Source organism: Lynx rufus, unplaced genomic scaffold (assembly GCF_022079265.1).
Source record: "Lynx rufus isolate CCGP_SWC_20201006 ecotype Redwood Valley unplaced genomic scaffold, mLynRuf1.p SCAF_9, whole genome shotgun sequence".
In the NCBI taxonomy this organism is placed as follows: domain Eukaryota; kingdom Metazoa; phylum Chordata; class Mammalia; order Carnivora; family Felidae; genus Lynx; species Lynx rufus.
The window spans coordinates 98,295,546-98,312,736 of NW_025814897.1; the positions used below are offsets into that span (position 1 = coordinate 98,295,546).

General features: G+C 50.8%; 1 protein-coding gene across 3 annotated transcripts in view; it reads left to right on the forward strand.

Annotated features, from left to right (window-relative positions):
* CRY2 (cryptochrome circadian regulator 2) overlaps positions 1-15,197 on the forward strand; it is a 33,178-nt gene extending 17,981 nt beyond the window's left edge. For 2 of the 3 annotated variants that reach the window (XM_047071230.1, XM_047071232.1), the window contains 7 exons: positions 105-245; positions 506-817; positions 1,062-1,213; positions 1,336-1,538; positions 1,873-1,965; positions 3,183-3,324; positions 12,907-15,197. In XM_047071230.1, the coding sequence (XP_046927186.1) occupies positions 105-245; positions 506-817; positions 1,062-1,213; positions 1,336-1,538; positions 1,873-1,965; positions 3,183-3,322 (1,041 nt within the window). In that variant the 3' untranslated portion in view covers positions 3,323-3,324; positions 12,907-15,197. Of the gene's footprint in view, positions 1-104; positions 246-505; positions 818-1,061; positions 1,214-1,335; positions 1,539-1,872; positions 1,966-3,182; positions 3,325-3,629; positions 4,279-12,906 lie in introns of those variants that run through there. The other variant, XM_047071231.1, reaches the window with a different exon arrangement.
* The last annotated feature ends 1,994 nt before the right edge of the window (positions 15,198-17,191 follow it).

The following is a 17,191-nucleotide window of genomic DNA, read 5'->3' on the forward strand; positions in this document are numbered from 1 at the left end:
GTGTATGACAGCGGGCTCTGAAGTCACGCTCTGTGCCGGCGCCTCGGGGTTTTTTTCTCTAACATCCAGGCCTTTCCTTTCTTCGCCTTCTCTTCCCACTGCAGGCTTGGGTCGCCAACTATGAGAGGCCCCGAATGAACGCCAACTCCCTGCTGGCCAGCCCCACGGGCCTCAGCCCCTACCTGCGCTTCGGCTGCCTCTCGTGCCGCCTCTTCTACTACCGCCTGTGGGACCTGTACAAAAAGGTGAGGGGCGGGGAGGGCAGTGCACCCTGCGCCCGGTCACGGCCAAGCAGAACGGGGCTTCCGGGCCAGTCAAGGGCCTGGGCTTTCAGCCTGTGGGCACGCTGGACCACTGCTAGGGCACAGTCCCGCCACACGTCTAGGGGGTTTGGAGCCACCACGTTCGTGGCAGCTCCAGATTCCCTTGTGGGGGAGGCCTGAGCGACATGGTGCTGAGAGCTGGGTGGGTATTTGCATCCACATGCTACCACCCCCAACCCCAGGTGAAGCGGAACAGCACGCCCCCCCTCTCCCTGTTTGGGCAACTCCTGTGGCGAGAGTTCTTCTACACGGCCGCCACCAACAACCCCAGGTTTGACCGCATGGAGGGGAACCCCATCTGCATCCAGATCCCCTGGGACCGCAACCCTGAGGCCCTGGCCAAGTGGGCCGAGGGCAAGACAGGCTTCCCTTGGATTGACGCCATCATGACCCAGCTGAGGCAGGAGGGCTGGATCCACCATCTGGCGCGGCACGCTGTGGCCTGCTTCCTCACCCGCGGAGACCTCTGGGTCAGCTGGGAGAGCGGGGTCCGGGTGAGTGCTCTCTCGGGGGAAGCTGGCCTGTTCCTTCTTGTCAGGCCCGGCAGGGGCAGCCCTCTTCTGGGCTGGGGCATGGGGTAGGATCCCTGCATCCTGGGCATCCCCTCCAAATCCTCTCTGGTTTGCCCTCCGCAGAAGGGCTTTGGCTCTCCTCCATGGGGAGATGTGTGGTAACTTGGGGAGAATCATGGCAGGAGGTCCTCAAGGTGGCTGATTGTCCCACACTCTCCCCATCTAGGTATTTGATGAGCTGCTCCTGGATGCAGATTTCAGCGTGAACGCGGGCAGCTGGATGTGGCTGTCCTGCAGTGCTTTCTTCCAACAGTTCTTTCACTGCTACTGCCCTGTAGGCTTTGGCCGCCGCACGGACCCCAGTGGAGACTACATCAGGTGAGGGTGCGGTCCAGGCTCTCTGCTCTGGCTGCTGTGGCCTGCTCCTAGGATGAGATACCCTTGGCCCTTTGAAGGAGAGTGCCAGTGTGCTGACCGGTTGTCCGACGTATGTGTTTCAGGCGATACCTGCCCATATTGAAAGGATTCCCCTCTCGATACATCTATGAGCCCTGGAATGCCCCAGAGTCCGTTCAGAAGGCAGCCAAATGCATCATTGGGGTGGACTATCCCCGGCCCATTGTCAACCATGCTGAGACCAGCCGACTCAACATTGAGCGAATGAAGCAGATTTATCAGCAGCTCTCCCGCTACCGGGGACTCTGTAAGGAGCCGCTACTCCCACCACCATCCCCTAGCTCACTAGGGGCAGGACAGCACCTACCTGCGGGCTCAGAGGGGATTTCCAGATATTTGCAAAGGGAGACTGAGTGCTCTCTTTTGAGCTGTTAAGTTGACTTGACTTCCCAGGGCACAGGGCACTGTAGGCCAGGCTGGACGGGGCCTCTCTTCGTCGTGGCCACAGCGGGAAGTGATGGAGCCCCAGTGTCATGGCCCAGCACCCCCTTTCCCACCACCGCATCTTGTTTTCAACCGCCTGGTGGCCCTCTAGAGTCCTGCGAGATTATATTCTGATCGTATCCCTGCCTCTCTCCCAGGTCTGCTGGCTTCTGTCCCTTCCTGTGTGGAAGACCTCAGCAACCCGGTGGCAGAGCCCAGCTCGAGCCAGACTGGGAATGTGAGCAGTGCAGGTGAGTAGCAGCTGGCCTCCTGGGGCCCATGTCCACCCGGAGGACACTGCAGAACTACCACCAGTTCAGTCATTGAGGACTGAGGACAGAGGCCGGAATGAATCTGTGCCCTTGTAGAGAGCTTATATTCCTCTTGGCAGAGACAAACAGTAAAGGAACTGTGTAAGAGCATTTTTGATAACAAGTGCTTTGGGGGAAAATAAAATTGAATGACCTGGTAAGAGAGGGGCTGGGGAAGGGGGATTCCTTCAGGCTCTTTAGACAGAATTAGTCAGGAAACCCCTTTCTGAGCAGGACCCTGGTAACAAGGAGAACCAGGCTTTCCAAGAACTGGGGGAAGAACATTCCAGGCAAAGGGAATAGCAGGGAAAGACCCAGAGACGAACGAGCTTAGCCCATTTGAGGCACAGAGGAAGGGAAGCTGGTGCTGCTTGGTGTACCCTGAGGGAGGAGCTAGAGTGAGATGGGGACCAGGTGTGGCAGGAGCGGTGTCACCTGGGCCCGGCCCCCCCCCCCCCCAGGAGGAGTAGGATTGTGTCATCAGCGCACTGAGGAGGCACTGAGGGGTGGTCAGCAGGGTGAAGGTGTGTGACCTGACCTGTGTTTTCAAAAGCTCCCTCCGCCTGCTGTGTGGAAGGGACAGTGCGGTGCGGGCAGGCCCAAGGACAGGGAGACTAGAAAGGAGGCAACCGTGGTGGTCCAGGCAGGAGGGGGCAGCACAGTCCGGTGGTGGCAGCAAAGACAGGTCAGGCAGTCTTGCCGAATTCTTCACCTCCTCCCTTCAGCTCTGGGATCGATGTCAGTAAGATGAGGCCAGCAAGAGCGCCAGGGGTTTTTCTAGTTTGCCAAGCCAGGCTAGCTCCACAGATGAGGGTGCTGCTTGTTCCTGCTTCAGGAGGCTGATCCAGCGTCTCCGAGGGAGTGCCTGACCTTCAGAGCAAGGGCAGCAGACAGGCCAGAGCAGTCTGTGGCCTGGAGCCCGTGGGATTTGGGGCCCAGAAGCTGGCCCTGCCTCCAGCAGGCCTGGTCATGCCCTCCTTAGACATTTCCAGGCAAGGTCACTGCTGAGAGAAGACCGAGGGGCGGACCTGAGGAGCAACTCGTTGGCATGGCTTTGAGGCAGGCTCCCTGCCCCTGGAAGAGCTGCCGTCGCACAGTGTCGGGTCCTCTTGGCTCCATGCAGGGTCCTTGTGACACTTTGACCTGCTTCTCTACAGGCCCAAGAGCGCTACCGAGTGGCCCAGCATCCCCGAAACGCAAGCTGGAAGCAGCCGAGGAGCCACCGGGCGAAGAACTCAGCAAACGGGCGAGGGTGGCAGGGTTGCCCGCCCCAGAGCTGCCGAGCAGGGACGTCTGAGGGTGAGTGACAGCGCAGATTCAGCTGGAGGAAGGAGGTGGGAGAGGTGGACAGGGGTCTGGAAAACTACTGCCCTGCCAGCTGAAGGCTAAAACCCAGCAAACCAGATGAAAACCTGGTGGCGACTGCATGATTTTTTCTAGGATTTCAGCTCTAAATTTCTTCCATTCTGACTTCTGTGCCTCTTAAATTTTAAAAAGAAATTTAAAAGTAAAGCGTTTTTCTTTCTTTACCAGCTAAGGAAAAACCTTTCTTTTTTTTTTTTTTTTTTTTTTTTTCCTCCTTTGGCTCTTTCTACCTATCAAAGTGAGGCAAATCCCACAAAAAGAAAGCAGAGACCCGGAGAGGAAGCTGTAGGAGAAATGGCCCCATGGCAGGATCTGAGGATGCTCCTGGACCTTCTGCCCTCGTGGACGGGCTGTGTTCCGTAGGCAGGCCAGTGGAGGGCAGCACTGACCTTCAGAAGACAAGCAGAGGGCTGGGCACCGTTGGCCAGGCCCAGCCCTGCCTGAGGACCAGTAGAGTCTGGCTGCCCATGGTCTCTGCCTCTTGAAGCCACTCCTCTGTTCTCCCCGTCCTCCTGGCCTTGGCTCTGCACTTCCCTGTCAGCACTCAGCTTTCTTGGAAGCCCTCTGAATGTCATTTACAAAATAAAAATTGGCTCCCTCCCCAGAGCAGGAAAGGACTTTTATGCCCTTCTTGGGGAAATATAAATTACTCTTCTCTTTGAGTCGTCATCCCAGGCTGTTCTTTATGTGCCATGTCTGCGTCATTAGATTGGAGAGGATGCTTTTTCTCTATGGAGCCCATGGATTCTTTTTTCCACACCCTTCCATTTCAGGGCCAGGTGAGGCCATCTGATTTCAGCGGCTAAGCTTGAGTGCTGGGTGAGACAACGATTGTTTGATGCTTGTGCCCTTTACCCTGTGAGGCTCTTGGTCATAGACGTCACTGATAGATTTGTGCTGGCTTGTTCCAGAAGCACTGGCAGGCTTAGATACTACTCTCTTAGTTATCTCTTAGCTCTTTGATACTAAGCAAAGTTCATTCTGCCTTACAAATCTGGACCTTGCCAGGCTGTCACTCCCGACTTTCAGGTGAGAAGATCAAAGAATAGAGAGGTTAAATGTCTGGATCAAGGTTGCTCAGTAAGCTAATGGCATCCAATTCAGCATGAAATTATTGCCAGGAGCTATGTGAGGTAGGGGAGTATATGCATATAAGATATGTGATGATGCCCACCCACAAGCATTTAACAGTCTGCTTAGAAAAAGAGGGCAAATAACTTCTAATTCCTAGACAGATGATATAGACTCTACATGCTTGTCATAAGCCAGCGGTTGGTGGGCTGGAGTGATCAGGGAATACAGTACAGAAGTTTACACTTGGGGCTAAAAGGTAAGTTGGATTTAGACCACAAGGAGGGCATTTTGGACAAGAAAAATAGCTTAATGATTATGTGATCTTGTACAAGTTAGTTAACCGGTTATGAGACTTAGTTTCCTTACCTATAAAGTAGGTTGTTACAAAGGCTAAATGGTTACATTTATGTGTCTGATAGGAGCGCGCGGCACTGCTGGGAGTAGGAAAGCTGTCTGCTCTGGCTCGAGCAGACAGGGGTTTGTTTTTCTCACCTAACAGGAGGCCCTAATGCACGCCTTGCTGGTTTTGAGTTGGCTCAACTATGTCAGAGCCAGTTTCTCTGAGATTCTCTTGTTCTGTGGTGTCAAGGTGGCTGCCACAGCCTCAGCCATCAATTTCTCATCCAAAGCAAGAAAGAAGAGACCACTGTGCTCATTTATCAGTAAACACACACCAAGTCAACACAGTTTGCCAGACACTTTTGTGCACATGAGGATACTGAGACGTGCTGAACAAGACTGACAAAGGCCCTTCCCTCTTGGGTGCATCTTGGTGGGAGGAGACAGACGGTAAACAAGTAGATATAGTCGAGAGGCTCTAAGTGGTATGAAGAAGAAAAAAACGGTGGTAAGAAGATAGAAAGTAAAGGTTGGCCCACAGTGGGGGGTTGTAATTTTAAGATTGGAGAAGAACAAACAAACAAAAAGATTGGGAGGGGATGCCTCTCTCCCTTTTCATCAAGAAAATAAAAGCTTTCCCAGAATACCCTTCTCCCGGCTTTTCATGTTGGTCTCATGAGCCCACACTGAGTCACAAGGCCACCTCCAGTGTGGGAAGTAGGGATCCAGGTTATCAGGATTGGTTTAGACCATTGGTTTTCCAACTGGAGTGAGAAACAGAATCCCCTGGAGGATTTGTGAAACCACAGATTGCTGGGCCCCACCCCCAGAACTTCTGATCCTGTAGGTCTGGGGTGGGGCCTGAGAATTTGCATTTCTTTTTTTTTTTTTTAATGTTTTTATTTTTGAGACTGAGAGAGACAGAGCATGAGCAGGGGAGGGTCAGAGAGAGAGGGAGACAGAGAATCCAAAGCAGGCTCCAGGCTCTGGGCTGTCAGCACAGAGCCCGATGTGGGGCTCGAACCCACAGACTGTGAGATCATGACCTGAGCTGAAGTCGGACACTTAACCGACTGAGCCACCCACGCGCCCCGAGAATTTGCATTTCTAACAAGTTCCCAGCAGCCGATGATGCTGCTATTCTGGGACTGTACTTTGAGACTCACTGACTTAGACCAATCATGAGCCACGGTCTGTGCCGGTCCGTGACCCACTGAACAAAATCAGGGTTTTGGTAGCTAGGAAGTGTGGGTACTGGTAGACAGCTAACAGCGTCTAGGTAACAGGCAAGGCAGTTAGCCCAATGCCTGGCTCATAAGTATCCACTAAATGGTAGCTATTATTATAAATATCATCACTATTATTTTAGAAGAACATAAGGCTACTGTTGGGTTGGAGCCTACAGGGTCTTAAATGTCAGGCAGGTGAATCCTTGTACTCTGGACACTAAGGACCATTTTGGAACAGGAAAGTGAACTGATCAAACAGGCATTTTTGGAAGGCATTGGGCTGGGGTCTGCAGAGGAAATGGTGGCAGTGGGGGAGCCAGCTGAGACGCGATAGCAGTGACTCCAAGTAAAAACATTACAAGGGTGAGGACGTCAGCCTGTCTCTGGCCTGGCCACCCAGGAGATTATCCGTTGGCCAACTGGGATCTTAAGGACTGATTCTCAAGATTTACTATGCTCTTAATCATGGCTAATTGCTTGGAAGTGGGGGGCTAGGAGGTCAGAGGACAAGACAGACTGGGGAAGAATGCACGTGTTCTTTGAAAACCCTGAGAGAAGAGAGTATACTTGGGTTTCACTGGATGCTGGTGGTAGTGCCTGGCCCCCAAGACGTTCAGCATCCTTATCTGTAAAACAGTGATAATAGCACCTTGTCCCCTGCCCTGCCAATCGAGCACACGTCAGGGAAAGAAAATGAAAACCCGTATGTGCAAAAAAGCCTTTGAACAAGGTCAAATGCACCATGGAGATGAAGTCACATTACCATCTTGTACATGCTTCTCAGGGTGTCTTGAATTGTGTTATTGTTACTTTAGCCAGAGGCCGCCCTCCGGGCTAAGTGGACCACAGAGCTGTGGCCACGTGGCCAGAGTTGACACGGGACACTGAGAAGCAGGAGACTTACCCTTCTCCCCTCTTCTCTTGGTCAGCATTAGTTGTGTGACTTGGGGCAGGATACCTGGCCTTTCTGAGACTGCATCTATAAGGTGTGACTAATCATTCTTTACCAGCCTGAAGGCTCCATCCTGAATCTTCTGAGGCCCCATTTAGCTCTGAGCTCTGTGGCTTTGTGAATCCATTATTTCTAATGCCTCAGAGCTATGGCAGTTCACAGGACAGACAACAATTTACAGTGTAAAACATGCCTTGATATCAGTAGGTTTCATGCTTACCTAAAACCCACACCAGTGTCTGTTCTGCATTTGGTGGTATTGTACAATGTTCACTAAACTGAAAAATAAGCCAGTCTCCAAATAGCTATCATTTCAGAGGCTTCCCTATAATCCCTAAAGCTGCTGACTGCTCAGGATTCCATTAGCCTCGAATTGTGTACAGATTTTTCTTATTGGTCCAATTGCTTTGTCATGGGGGAGCAGCGCACATGATCCATTTGCCCGTCGGCTGGCACACAGTGGTTGTTGAGAGAAGCCCCAATTGAATACAGAAGTCTCCTGGCCAAGGGTCACCTCTTCCCCTCCCCTGCCCACAGGTCACCAAGCTTGGTTAGCCCTGGGGCTTCACTGCAGAAAACCTGACGTCTGGAATCTCCTCCTCGTCGTTTTGGCACTTCTGTTGTGTGTCCGTCATGTGAAACAGCGTATGACCTAAAATGCTACACAGTAGATGTGGAGACAGTGGTACTCTGGTCTTACGCTCAGACCAGTGTCTGCGTTGCCATCCTGCGCTCACTGCCTGGGAGCCTTCACCCGAGTTGCCTCACCTCTCCTCACCTCTCCACTTCTCACTTCCTGACCTGGAAACGAGAAGTTGGGACTCAGTGTCCCTTTGCACTTTCCCAACTAAGTAGCTGTTGGCTGGCTGACATCCCCTCCCCTTGCTGTAGGATTTGTATGGTGCAGGAAAGGAAAGGGTGTCACTGACATGAGAAATGAGACGGAGCTGAGAGCCCTGCTTTGTAGCCCATCTCAGCCCATCCAAGCCCGGCTGCGCCTCTGTTCCTCCTTCTTCCTAACTTGCGAGCTGGTGGCAAACCCTCTGCCCCTTTCAAGCTCCTGGGCACCGAGACCTGGTTGCAGGCTCCAAAGTTTCCGCCAACCTTGAGCTGTTGGGGTATCCTCTGCTGATGTAAGCTCCTGCGTGCACATCATCCACACGCCCCTTCTGGGCTGGGGTCAGGGGAAGGGTAGACTCACAGACTTGGATTTCTTGTTAGCATCTGGCTTACAGGTAGCCTGGGGGTAATTCGAACAGCGGGTGCACTGAGGGAGGCAGTCATTAACTTACCTTGTGTTCAGCTGCTGCCTCTGTGTTTCTTACATTTAATGACAGGTTGAAAGTGTTGGACAATTGAGAGATTGATTTTTCAGTGCATGTTTTATGAGTTGATTTTTCCCTTGGTGCCTCCCCCTACCTGTTCTTCCCTTTCTTTTAATGCTGCAGTCGTCATTTTCTTGCAGGGCCTCCTTTGATTTCCCCAGTCCACGTTTTTTTCTGCAGACTTATGCCCTGGCTTGAGAACAAGAGCACAGGAACTACCTAGTTACCTGCTGATCAAGGAGCTTGAGTAACTAGTTGACCAGGCCTTTGACTGATTTCGTGGACAAGCACATCCTGGTTCTTCCAAACCTTGGTTTTCTGTATTTGTGTTTTTGAACCCATCACAGAGGGACTTGGGTCACAGGGGCTTATCTGAGGCCCACACACTGCCATCTCCCTTCCTGAGCCTGCCCCATAGCGAAGTCACGCCCAAGTCTACATAGGTCTGAGGTGCTAGCATTATAGCCACCTGACTGCTTATATTCTAGGCATTGGTTCTTTTTATTGTTGCTTTCCTTTGGAAAATGTTTAATTGTGATGCAGAATAATTGAGGAGCTGACAAATACATTGCTCGGATTTTAGATGTGCAGGCAACAGGACATATCTTATGCTGTCACAGCAGACTGGAATACCCACTCACTGCCAGTGTGCACCAGATGCAGACAGGAAATGTTGCACATTAAATAACATATCCTCTTGATTACTGTACTTTATGTGAGATTTATTATAAGCCTAATTCTAATTCAATGAATGCCATCCACAGATTGTATGATGGGTCATTGTCACTGTGGGGCGTAAAGCAATCATTAAGAAGGTTGACAGGCAAAGCATATTAGAAAATAATCTTATAAATTTGATTAAAGATACTTGCAAAGTCACATTAATTCCAAAATAATGTTTTCTATACATATGGTGACTTGGGAAGTCTTAGGCCATCCCCTGAGAAAACATAATGAAGATAAGCAGCTAAAAAAAAGAGAGAGAAAGGATTTTGATACTTTGCAATGAAAAGACAGTTTAAGCATTTGAATTAAACCTGTCACTGAAAAGTGCATTTTTTTAAGTTTTATTTATTTTAAGAGAGAGAGAGTATAAGCAAGGGAGGGGCAGAGAGAGGGGGAAGAGAGAATCCCAAGCAGACTGGTCTTGAACTCAGGAACTATGACATCATGACCTGAGCCGAAATCAAGAGTCAGACACTTGGGGGTGCCTAGGTGGCTCAGTCAGTTAAGCATCCAACTTCGGCTCAGGTCATGATCTCACAGTTCATGGGTTCAAGCCCCACGTCGGACTCTGTGCTGACAGCTCGGAGCCTGGAGCCTGCTTCTGATTCTGTGTCTCCCTCTCTCTCTCTGCCCCTCCCCCACTCGCACTCTGCCTCTGTCTCTCTCTCTCTCTTTCAAAAATAAATAAATGTTAAAAAAAATTTTTTTTAAAAGAATCAACACTTAGCCAACTGAGCCACCCAGGCACCTGAAAAGGGCTTTTTTAACCAAAAGCAAGTCAATGCTGTTAGCAGGTACATGGATCCATTCATTATTCAGGTGATCTCAGGAGTGAAGGCAGGGCTCTTGTCTGCTCTTCCATAAAGGCCCCATAGACCCTGGACAACCGCTATGGAGTGCCATTGCCCATTGAAATAAGGGCATGTCTCCTCCCTGTATGGTCAAGATGGAGAGGGAGCCTGGAAATCCTTAGTCCCGTAATACATACCCCAAATCCTCTAAGGCACTCACTCATCTTCTATTGCTAAGCCCTAGCTCTATGCTGTGAAGATCACTGGTTACAATTAAGCATTTGCTTACACAATTATGCTGCCTAGTGTTCGATCAGAGAATCTGGAAAAGAGGGGGGTTTCTGTCTCCCCGTTACAAAGATTTCATTGCTTCAAACTCTAGAACAGTCCTGTCAGATATACAATGCATGCCACAAGTATAATTTTAAATTTCTAGTAACCACATTAAAAAGTAAAAAGAAAAAGTGAAATTAATTTAATGAAAATATTTTTTTTCCCAACCATATATAGGCATTGGTTCGTAAACCCTTTTTCGGGTTACCCATGCTTTGGAGAGTCTGATAAAGGATGGATCCTCCCCAGGGGCACCTGCGTGGCTCAGTCAGTTAAGTGTCTGACTTCAGCTCAGGTCATGATCTCATGGTCCGTGAGTTCGAGCCCCACGTTGGACTCTGTGCTGACAGCTTGGAGCCTAGAGCCTGCTTCAGAGTCGGTGTTTCTCCCTCTCTCTCTGTCCCTCCCCCACTCGCACTCTGTCTCCCTCTCTCTCTGCAGAATAAAATAAAAACGTTTAAAAATTCAAACAAACAAAAAAAAGGATAGATTCTCCCCAGAAAGTTGTAGCAATTCATACACACAGAAAAATGTGCACAGAACTTCAGGGTCCTCATGGACTGCCCCTTAATCCTATCCTTGGACCACAAAGGGGCCAAGAACCCCAGAGTTAGAGCCCATATCCTAAGGAATCTTCATGCACTCTTTATCCTCCCCCATCCCTTAAAGGTGGAGAAAACAAGATAAAAAGAGGTATTGGGTAAGAGGACCTGTATGGTACACTCTCCATTCCATTCAGGAAAAATCCCGAGTTTTTCAGTTTCAGAAGAAAAGTCATCTCTGGCTTAACAGGGGCCACAGAGAGACCTGTGTGTAAAATATATACCACAGCATGTTTCAATAAACATGTATACTTCAGAAACAAATACATTTACTTTTAGGAAAAATATGGCTAGGCCATTTTGGTACAAGCTTAAAGGAAAAATTATTGAAAATAATGTATATTTTAAAGAATGAGGTACTCAGACCATCTGGGTGGCTCAGTCAGTTAGGTGTCTGACTCTTGATTTCAGTTCAAGTCGTGATCTCACGGTTCGTGAGATCGAGCCCCACATCGGGCTCCTGTGCTGACAGCACAGAGCCTGCTTGGGATTCTCTCTCCCTTCTCTCTGCCCCTCCCCTGCTTACACTCATGCTCGCTCTCTCTCTCTCTCTCTCTCTCTCTCTCTCTCTCAAAAATAAGTAAGTAAAACTTAAAAAAAGAGTGGGGTACTCAGTACTGACTCATTCAGGTATCACTTTTACATTTGCTCTTTATTTCGCCCAGCTTCTGGATAACGTATCATCATCTGGATAAAATCTTCAGATTTAACATTTGTCTTAAAAGAGTTGCATGTGTCAGAAGACTGATTCTGAATCTTTGACTCTTCAGAGCATTTTCCCTCTTCCGTTAAATTCTAAACTTCCATTTATATTGCTTGGATGGGGGCGCCTGGGTGGCGCAGTCGGTTAAGCGTCCGACTTCAGCCAGGTCACGATCTTGCGGTCCGTGGGTTCGAGCCCCGCGTCAGGCTCTGGGCTGATGGCTCGGAGCCTGGAGCCTGTTTCCGATTCTGTGTCTCCCTCTCTCTCTGCCCCCTCCCCCATTCATGCTCTGTCTCTCTCTGTCCCAAAAATAAATAAACATTGAAAAAAAAAATTTATATTGCTTGGATGTATATTAGTCTCCATGCTCCCATGTTGAATTTCTTTTTATAGTCCCTAAAAGTCTTGACGAGCAATACTAGAACATAGAGATTACTTAATGGCAAAAATACAGGTGTCAGCATCAGACCTGGGTTTCATGATTTGGCCCTGCCACTTTTGATGCTATCGTCCTAGGCAACTTATCCTGTCTACCTTCTGTTTTCTTATTTGTAAAAATGGAGGCCATGTCTTCAGGATTAACAGGATCATGGGGAGCCTGGGTGGCTCAGTTGGTTGAGCGTCCAACTTCGGCCCTGACGGCGCAGAGCCCAATGTAGGGCTTGAACTCACAAACCGTGAGATCATGGCCTGAGCCAAAGTTGGATGCTCAACCCACCCAGGCTCCCCGAAACTGTACAAACTTTTAATGGAACCCTGCATGTCTCTGTGCACTCTCAGGTTCACTGGACCCATTCAAATAGGCAGCCCAGCACTAAGACAGGCTTACCCTGTCCTCTGTTAGCAGACATGAGTCCGTTTCTTCTCTCTGCCCCAGATTCAGAATGTCATAAATATTTAAAATGATTCTTCCTGGTGTCTCCACCCCCACCCCCACCCCCATCTTCTAGCACTTCGCCAGGGTTCTTTTATCTATATGTGGAAATTTGTTCACTGGCTGATTCTAAACTCAGTCTTTGTCTTCATCTTCAAATTACTGGTCCCAGCTGGCTTCTCTTCCAGCCATATTTTTCTGAATATCTCTGGCAGCAGCCATTGTGCCTTGCTGTGAAAACTGCCCTTGTCCTATCAGAGCAAGTGTCATCCAAGGCCTCGGTTGAGTCTCATAGAGCCTTCTCCTCCTCCTTTCCTGCCCTGAGCCAAGGAGGCCCAGAGGGTCTGCAGGGGATAGCTGGTTCTGTGTCGCCACCTCAGAGGGGCAGTGTTCAGGCACCGGGTGGCATCCCAGCAACAGCCTTGTCCCCAGGCCTGTGCAGTTCACTCTAGGCTCTTCTCAGTTCCCAGCCTGAGTGTCCCCCGAGAAGCAGACAGAGGAGTTTGTGTCCCTGGGCAACTAAGCGGCCTCCTGAATGCTCCTTTTTGCATTTGTTTTTCTCTTTCAGCTGCAGCGCTGTAGCTCCACGAGCGAAGCCTGGGTGCCCGAGCAGCCACCGTGGCAGCAGAGTGCAACCTGCAGAAAAGCTGATCACCGACAGAGATTGAGCGAGCGAGTGTGCATGTGTGTACGCGTGCGCGGAGGAAGGAGTGGTGTGCCTGTTTGCGTGTGCATGCCTCTGTTTACACTCTTGTGATTTCGAACGCTGCTGGGGCTGGAGGAATACATGTAGCAGCTTCACCTCAGCCTCCAGACACCAGGCTAGAGGTCATGGCGGTGACTTTCAGCCAAACCTGTCCCTGTGAGCCAGCTCCCTTGTCTGAATAGAAGAGTAGAAGGACCCTAGCTGGGATTCTGGCCTTGGCCCCCACCCCGACCCTGAGCCCTCCCTCCCTCTCTCGTCACATCAGACTGAGGAGCGAGCGGGAGGGCAACATGGCTGGCTCTGGTCCAGAGCATGGGATCCTAGAAGCAGCCCTGCTGAGTTCCTGCTTTATGACCCTGGAGGCTGGGCAGGCTGGAGGGGACAGATGCTGTCCAGACACAGTCACCTGGCCCGGCTTCTTTCTTATTTTAAGATTTCCTGCCACTGGCTCCTCGAGACCCCTCCTTGGGCATCTGGGACTGAGCATGAGGCTGTAAACAGATCTGAAAACTTGATGTCATCATGGGGAGGTACAACCAGCTACCTGACTGGTGTGCCATATACATAGTACTGTAGACGGTAGCCTAAAAAGTGCATCTGCCTTTCTGGGGCTGAAAACCTAAGGTTCGGAACAGAATCCCAGCTTTTACTCTTCCTTCCTCAGAAGCTGAGAGCCAGCCCGAGTGCTGACTGTGGAGTCAGTGCCTCCACCAGGAGGAAGCCAGGTTCCTGGTGATAGAAGGCCCCCTGGCTCCCTGGCTGTACCACAGTGCTGCCTGAGGTCAGCTGACAGCCAGGAAAGCCATTCTATCCTGTGGTCTGTAGGCTTCTGGGGCCTGCCTGGGGCTGGTCAGCATCCAAGTGCTGTGTCAGCTCTCCCAGTAGCTGGATGCCAAGGACCCCGGCAGGTAGACTCAGGTGGGAACTGCCAGGGACAGTTGGGAGATGTCCAGGTAGAGACCCCACCCAGCACACCAACCCTTCCAGAAGCAGCAGGTGGGAGGTTTGACCCCGAGAAGCCAAGGCCTTGCATTCCAGAAGTGGCCTGGCCTCCCACCTCAACCCTCCCACTGTTGAAGGCCTGTGGAGAAAGACATAATGAAAAGGACTGTGTGGTCAGCTGGAGCAAGTCTTCCTTCCACCCTGTGGCCTGCACTTGAGCCACAAAGTGAGAGTGTGTGTGTGTGTGTGTGTGTGCGCGCGCGCGCATGTGTGTGTGTGTGTGTGTGTGTGTGTGTGTGTGTGTGTGTATAGGTGCGTGCGTAACTGAGAGGCTAATTCCTCTATGGATTTGTGTCCTCACCTGTAACATTAGGCTGGCCTCTGGGCCTTTTCCTCTCTACCTCCCCTGTGACCTTTCCTAGCCTCATAGCTGTTAACTCCCTTGGCCCTAGCCCTGTCCCTCACTGTCCTCCTCTGTCCTCGGACCAGAACCCTGGAGTCAGGCTTCTGTCTCCTACAGCTGTCCGGCACATCGACAGGCTTCTTCCTGAGATGTCCTCAGGTTTTCTCAGCCAGAGAGCTGCCTTTAGAGTCCAACTGTTGTATGTCTGTCACCCTCACTACAAATGTCCCGTAATCCTGTGGGGGAAGCAAGGTACAGGCGATGGTGTATATTCACAGCATTGGGTTGGGTCTTCTCTGTTCCCCAGCCCCAACCAGGAGGAAAGAGAATGAGGGGTTGTTGTCAGAAGGGGAGTAGAGCGAGCCTTGGAAGGCTGTTTTGAGAACTTGAGAAGGCCGGAGTCAGTATTTATTTAGCAGCACATTCAAATATCAGGATGATTCCCTTTTCCTGCCTGTTAGATGATGGCTCTCTTCCCCCTACTTCACCATCCCTGGCAAGCTGGCCCATCCCCAGTGGAATAGAGTGGCCCACTCCTGGAGCTGGGAGGGTCAGGGTGAGGAGAGGGTGCGTCTGATGGCCCCGAGCTCCGTGATGGCTTCATGCCTTCCCTCTTCTGGCCTAGGTGTTCGCAGGGCTGCCACAGCCTATTGCCCCAAATCCCGATCCAGGGGCCAGCATGGGGGAGAGATGGTCGCAGGCAAAATGCACTTTATACAGAGATTTTATTCTTACTGAGAAGGTGTGTTTCTCCCACATTTTGTGAATATTCACTTGTTTCATAAATGTCTGATACTGTCTGAGCAAAGCTGTGTTGTCAATCTTGTGGGAGGTCCGGTAACCAGGAATCTGTGAGGCTGAGCCTGAATGAAGCCTTAGGCCAGACCATCTTGGTTGTGCTGGAACCAGGAGCTTCTCACCCTGCCTGAGACTTGGCAAGAGGGAGAGGGATGGGAAGAGATGGAGGAAGTGGGAGGTCCCTAGGTGAGTGGCCAGAGCAGACTAGTGGCAGTTTCACAGCTTGGCCAAGTTGGGGGGTCAGTCACCTAGAAGGGTACAGAGCACTCCAGGCCCAGGATTCTGTCTTGCAGTGACTCAGCCTCTTGGCCCACCTAAACCCCCCAGGGCTGAGGATCAGTCCATCCAGGCAGGGCTCTCTCCAGGCCCTCAGTCCATCCTTTATCTTGACTCAGCCACTTAAGCACTGTGTGGTGTGAAGGGGACACAGGCAGCAAGAACTCTGATCTAACCAGGTGATCAGCATCTGCCTGGCTTTTTTGCCTCATGCCATCTGGCCAGAGAGTGGCCCCTCTCTGCAGTGTGTGTGGGCTTTCCTATGATGACTTCTAGCCTTGGATCACTGGAAGAGTTTTGTTAGCCCACACCACACACCACCTTCTTGTGGGCAGGGGCTCAGGCAGGGCCCAAGAATACACAAGCTGTCCCGCACAGAGTGAGAAAGTGGAAAAGGGGAGAAACTTGGCCCCGGGTTTCATCTCATTCTTAACTCTGCTTTGAAACTCCTTCCCACCAAGACCTGGACCTGTCCCTCCCTCTCTCCCGTCTCCTGGCTTCTCTCTAATGTGTCTCTGGCTTGGCCTCAGGAGCTAAGGATTCTGGAAGATGGAATTGTCTCACACATGCACACTCCTGACCTGAGGATGCTCTTAGTTGAGGCAAGCACACACTCTTCAGCAACAATTATTAGCCATTATGACATGACTGCTTTCCTGGGAGCAAAAGCCAGGCATCTGAAGAGTTTTGTTAGCCCACACCACACACCAGCTTCTTGTGGGCAGGGGCTCAGGCAGGGCCCAAGAATACACAAGCTGTCCCGCACAGAGTGAGAAAGTGGAAAAGGGGAGAAACTTGGCCCCGGGTTTCATCTCATTCTTAACTCTGCTTTGAAACTCCTTCCCACCAAGACCTGGACCTGTCCCTCCTTCTCTCCCGTCTCCTGGCTTCTCTCTAATGTGTCTCTGGCTTGGCCTCAGGAGCAAAAGATTCTGGAAGATGGAATTGTCTCACACATGCACACTCCTGACCTGAGGACGCTCTTAGTTGAGGCAAGCACACACTCTTAAGCAACAATTATTAGCCATTATGACATGACTGCTTTCCTGGGAGCAAAAGCCAGGCATCTGAGCAGCATAGTTTACCTCAAAGAGAGGTAAGGACAGGGGTAGAGGACAGGACCTCTGCAGTTCTCAGGAGACCAGAGAAACCAGTGAGGTTTGGTCAGAGCCTCTGTGACCTACCAAAGCTGGGGCCCTAGCCTTGGCCAGCAGTTTGAGTGTCCAGCAGTCCATGCTCTGTAAAATAACTCACAGGCTTAGACTTCTTAGGGGAGAGACCGGGAGGGAGCCATGGCCTGAAGTTAGCAGGGGTAGAGGTGCTGGAGGGAACAGAGGAACCATTAGAAGAATCCCAAGAAGTCAATTATGGCAGCAGGAGGAAAGGCCAGCTCCTAGTCTTAGAATGTGAGAAACCAGGGGTGCCTGGATGGCTCAGTCAGTTGAGTGTTTTGACTATTGATCTCAGTTCAGATCTTCATCCAAGGGTCATGAGTTCAAACCCTGCATTGGGCTCCACGCTGGGCAAGCCTGCTTTAAAAATAAATAAATAAATAAATAAAAATAAAGAATGTGAGAAGCCAGCTATGGCATGCAAGAGAGAGGTGTTCTGCAGGAAATGAAATTGGGATGACAAGTGAGAAGGAGAGAAATCTGAGAAAGTCCCGATGTGAGGGAGGAGAAACAGAAAAACCAGGAGGAAAGGTTCAGTTCACCATAAATAGCTGTT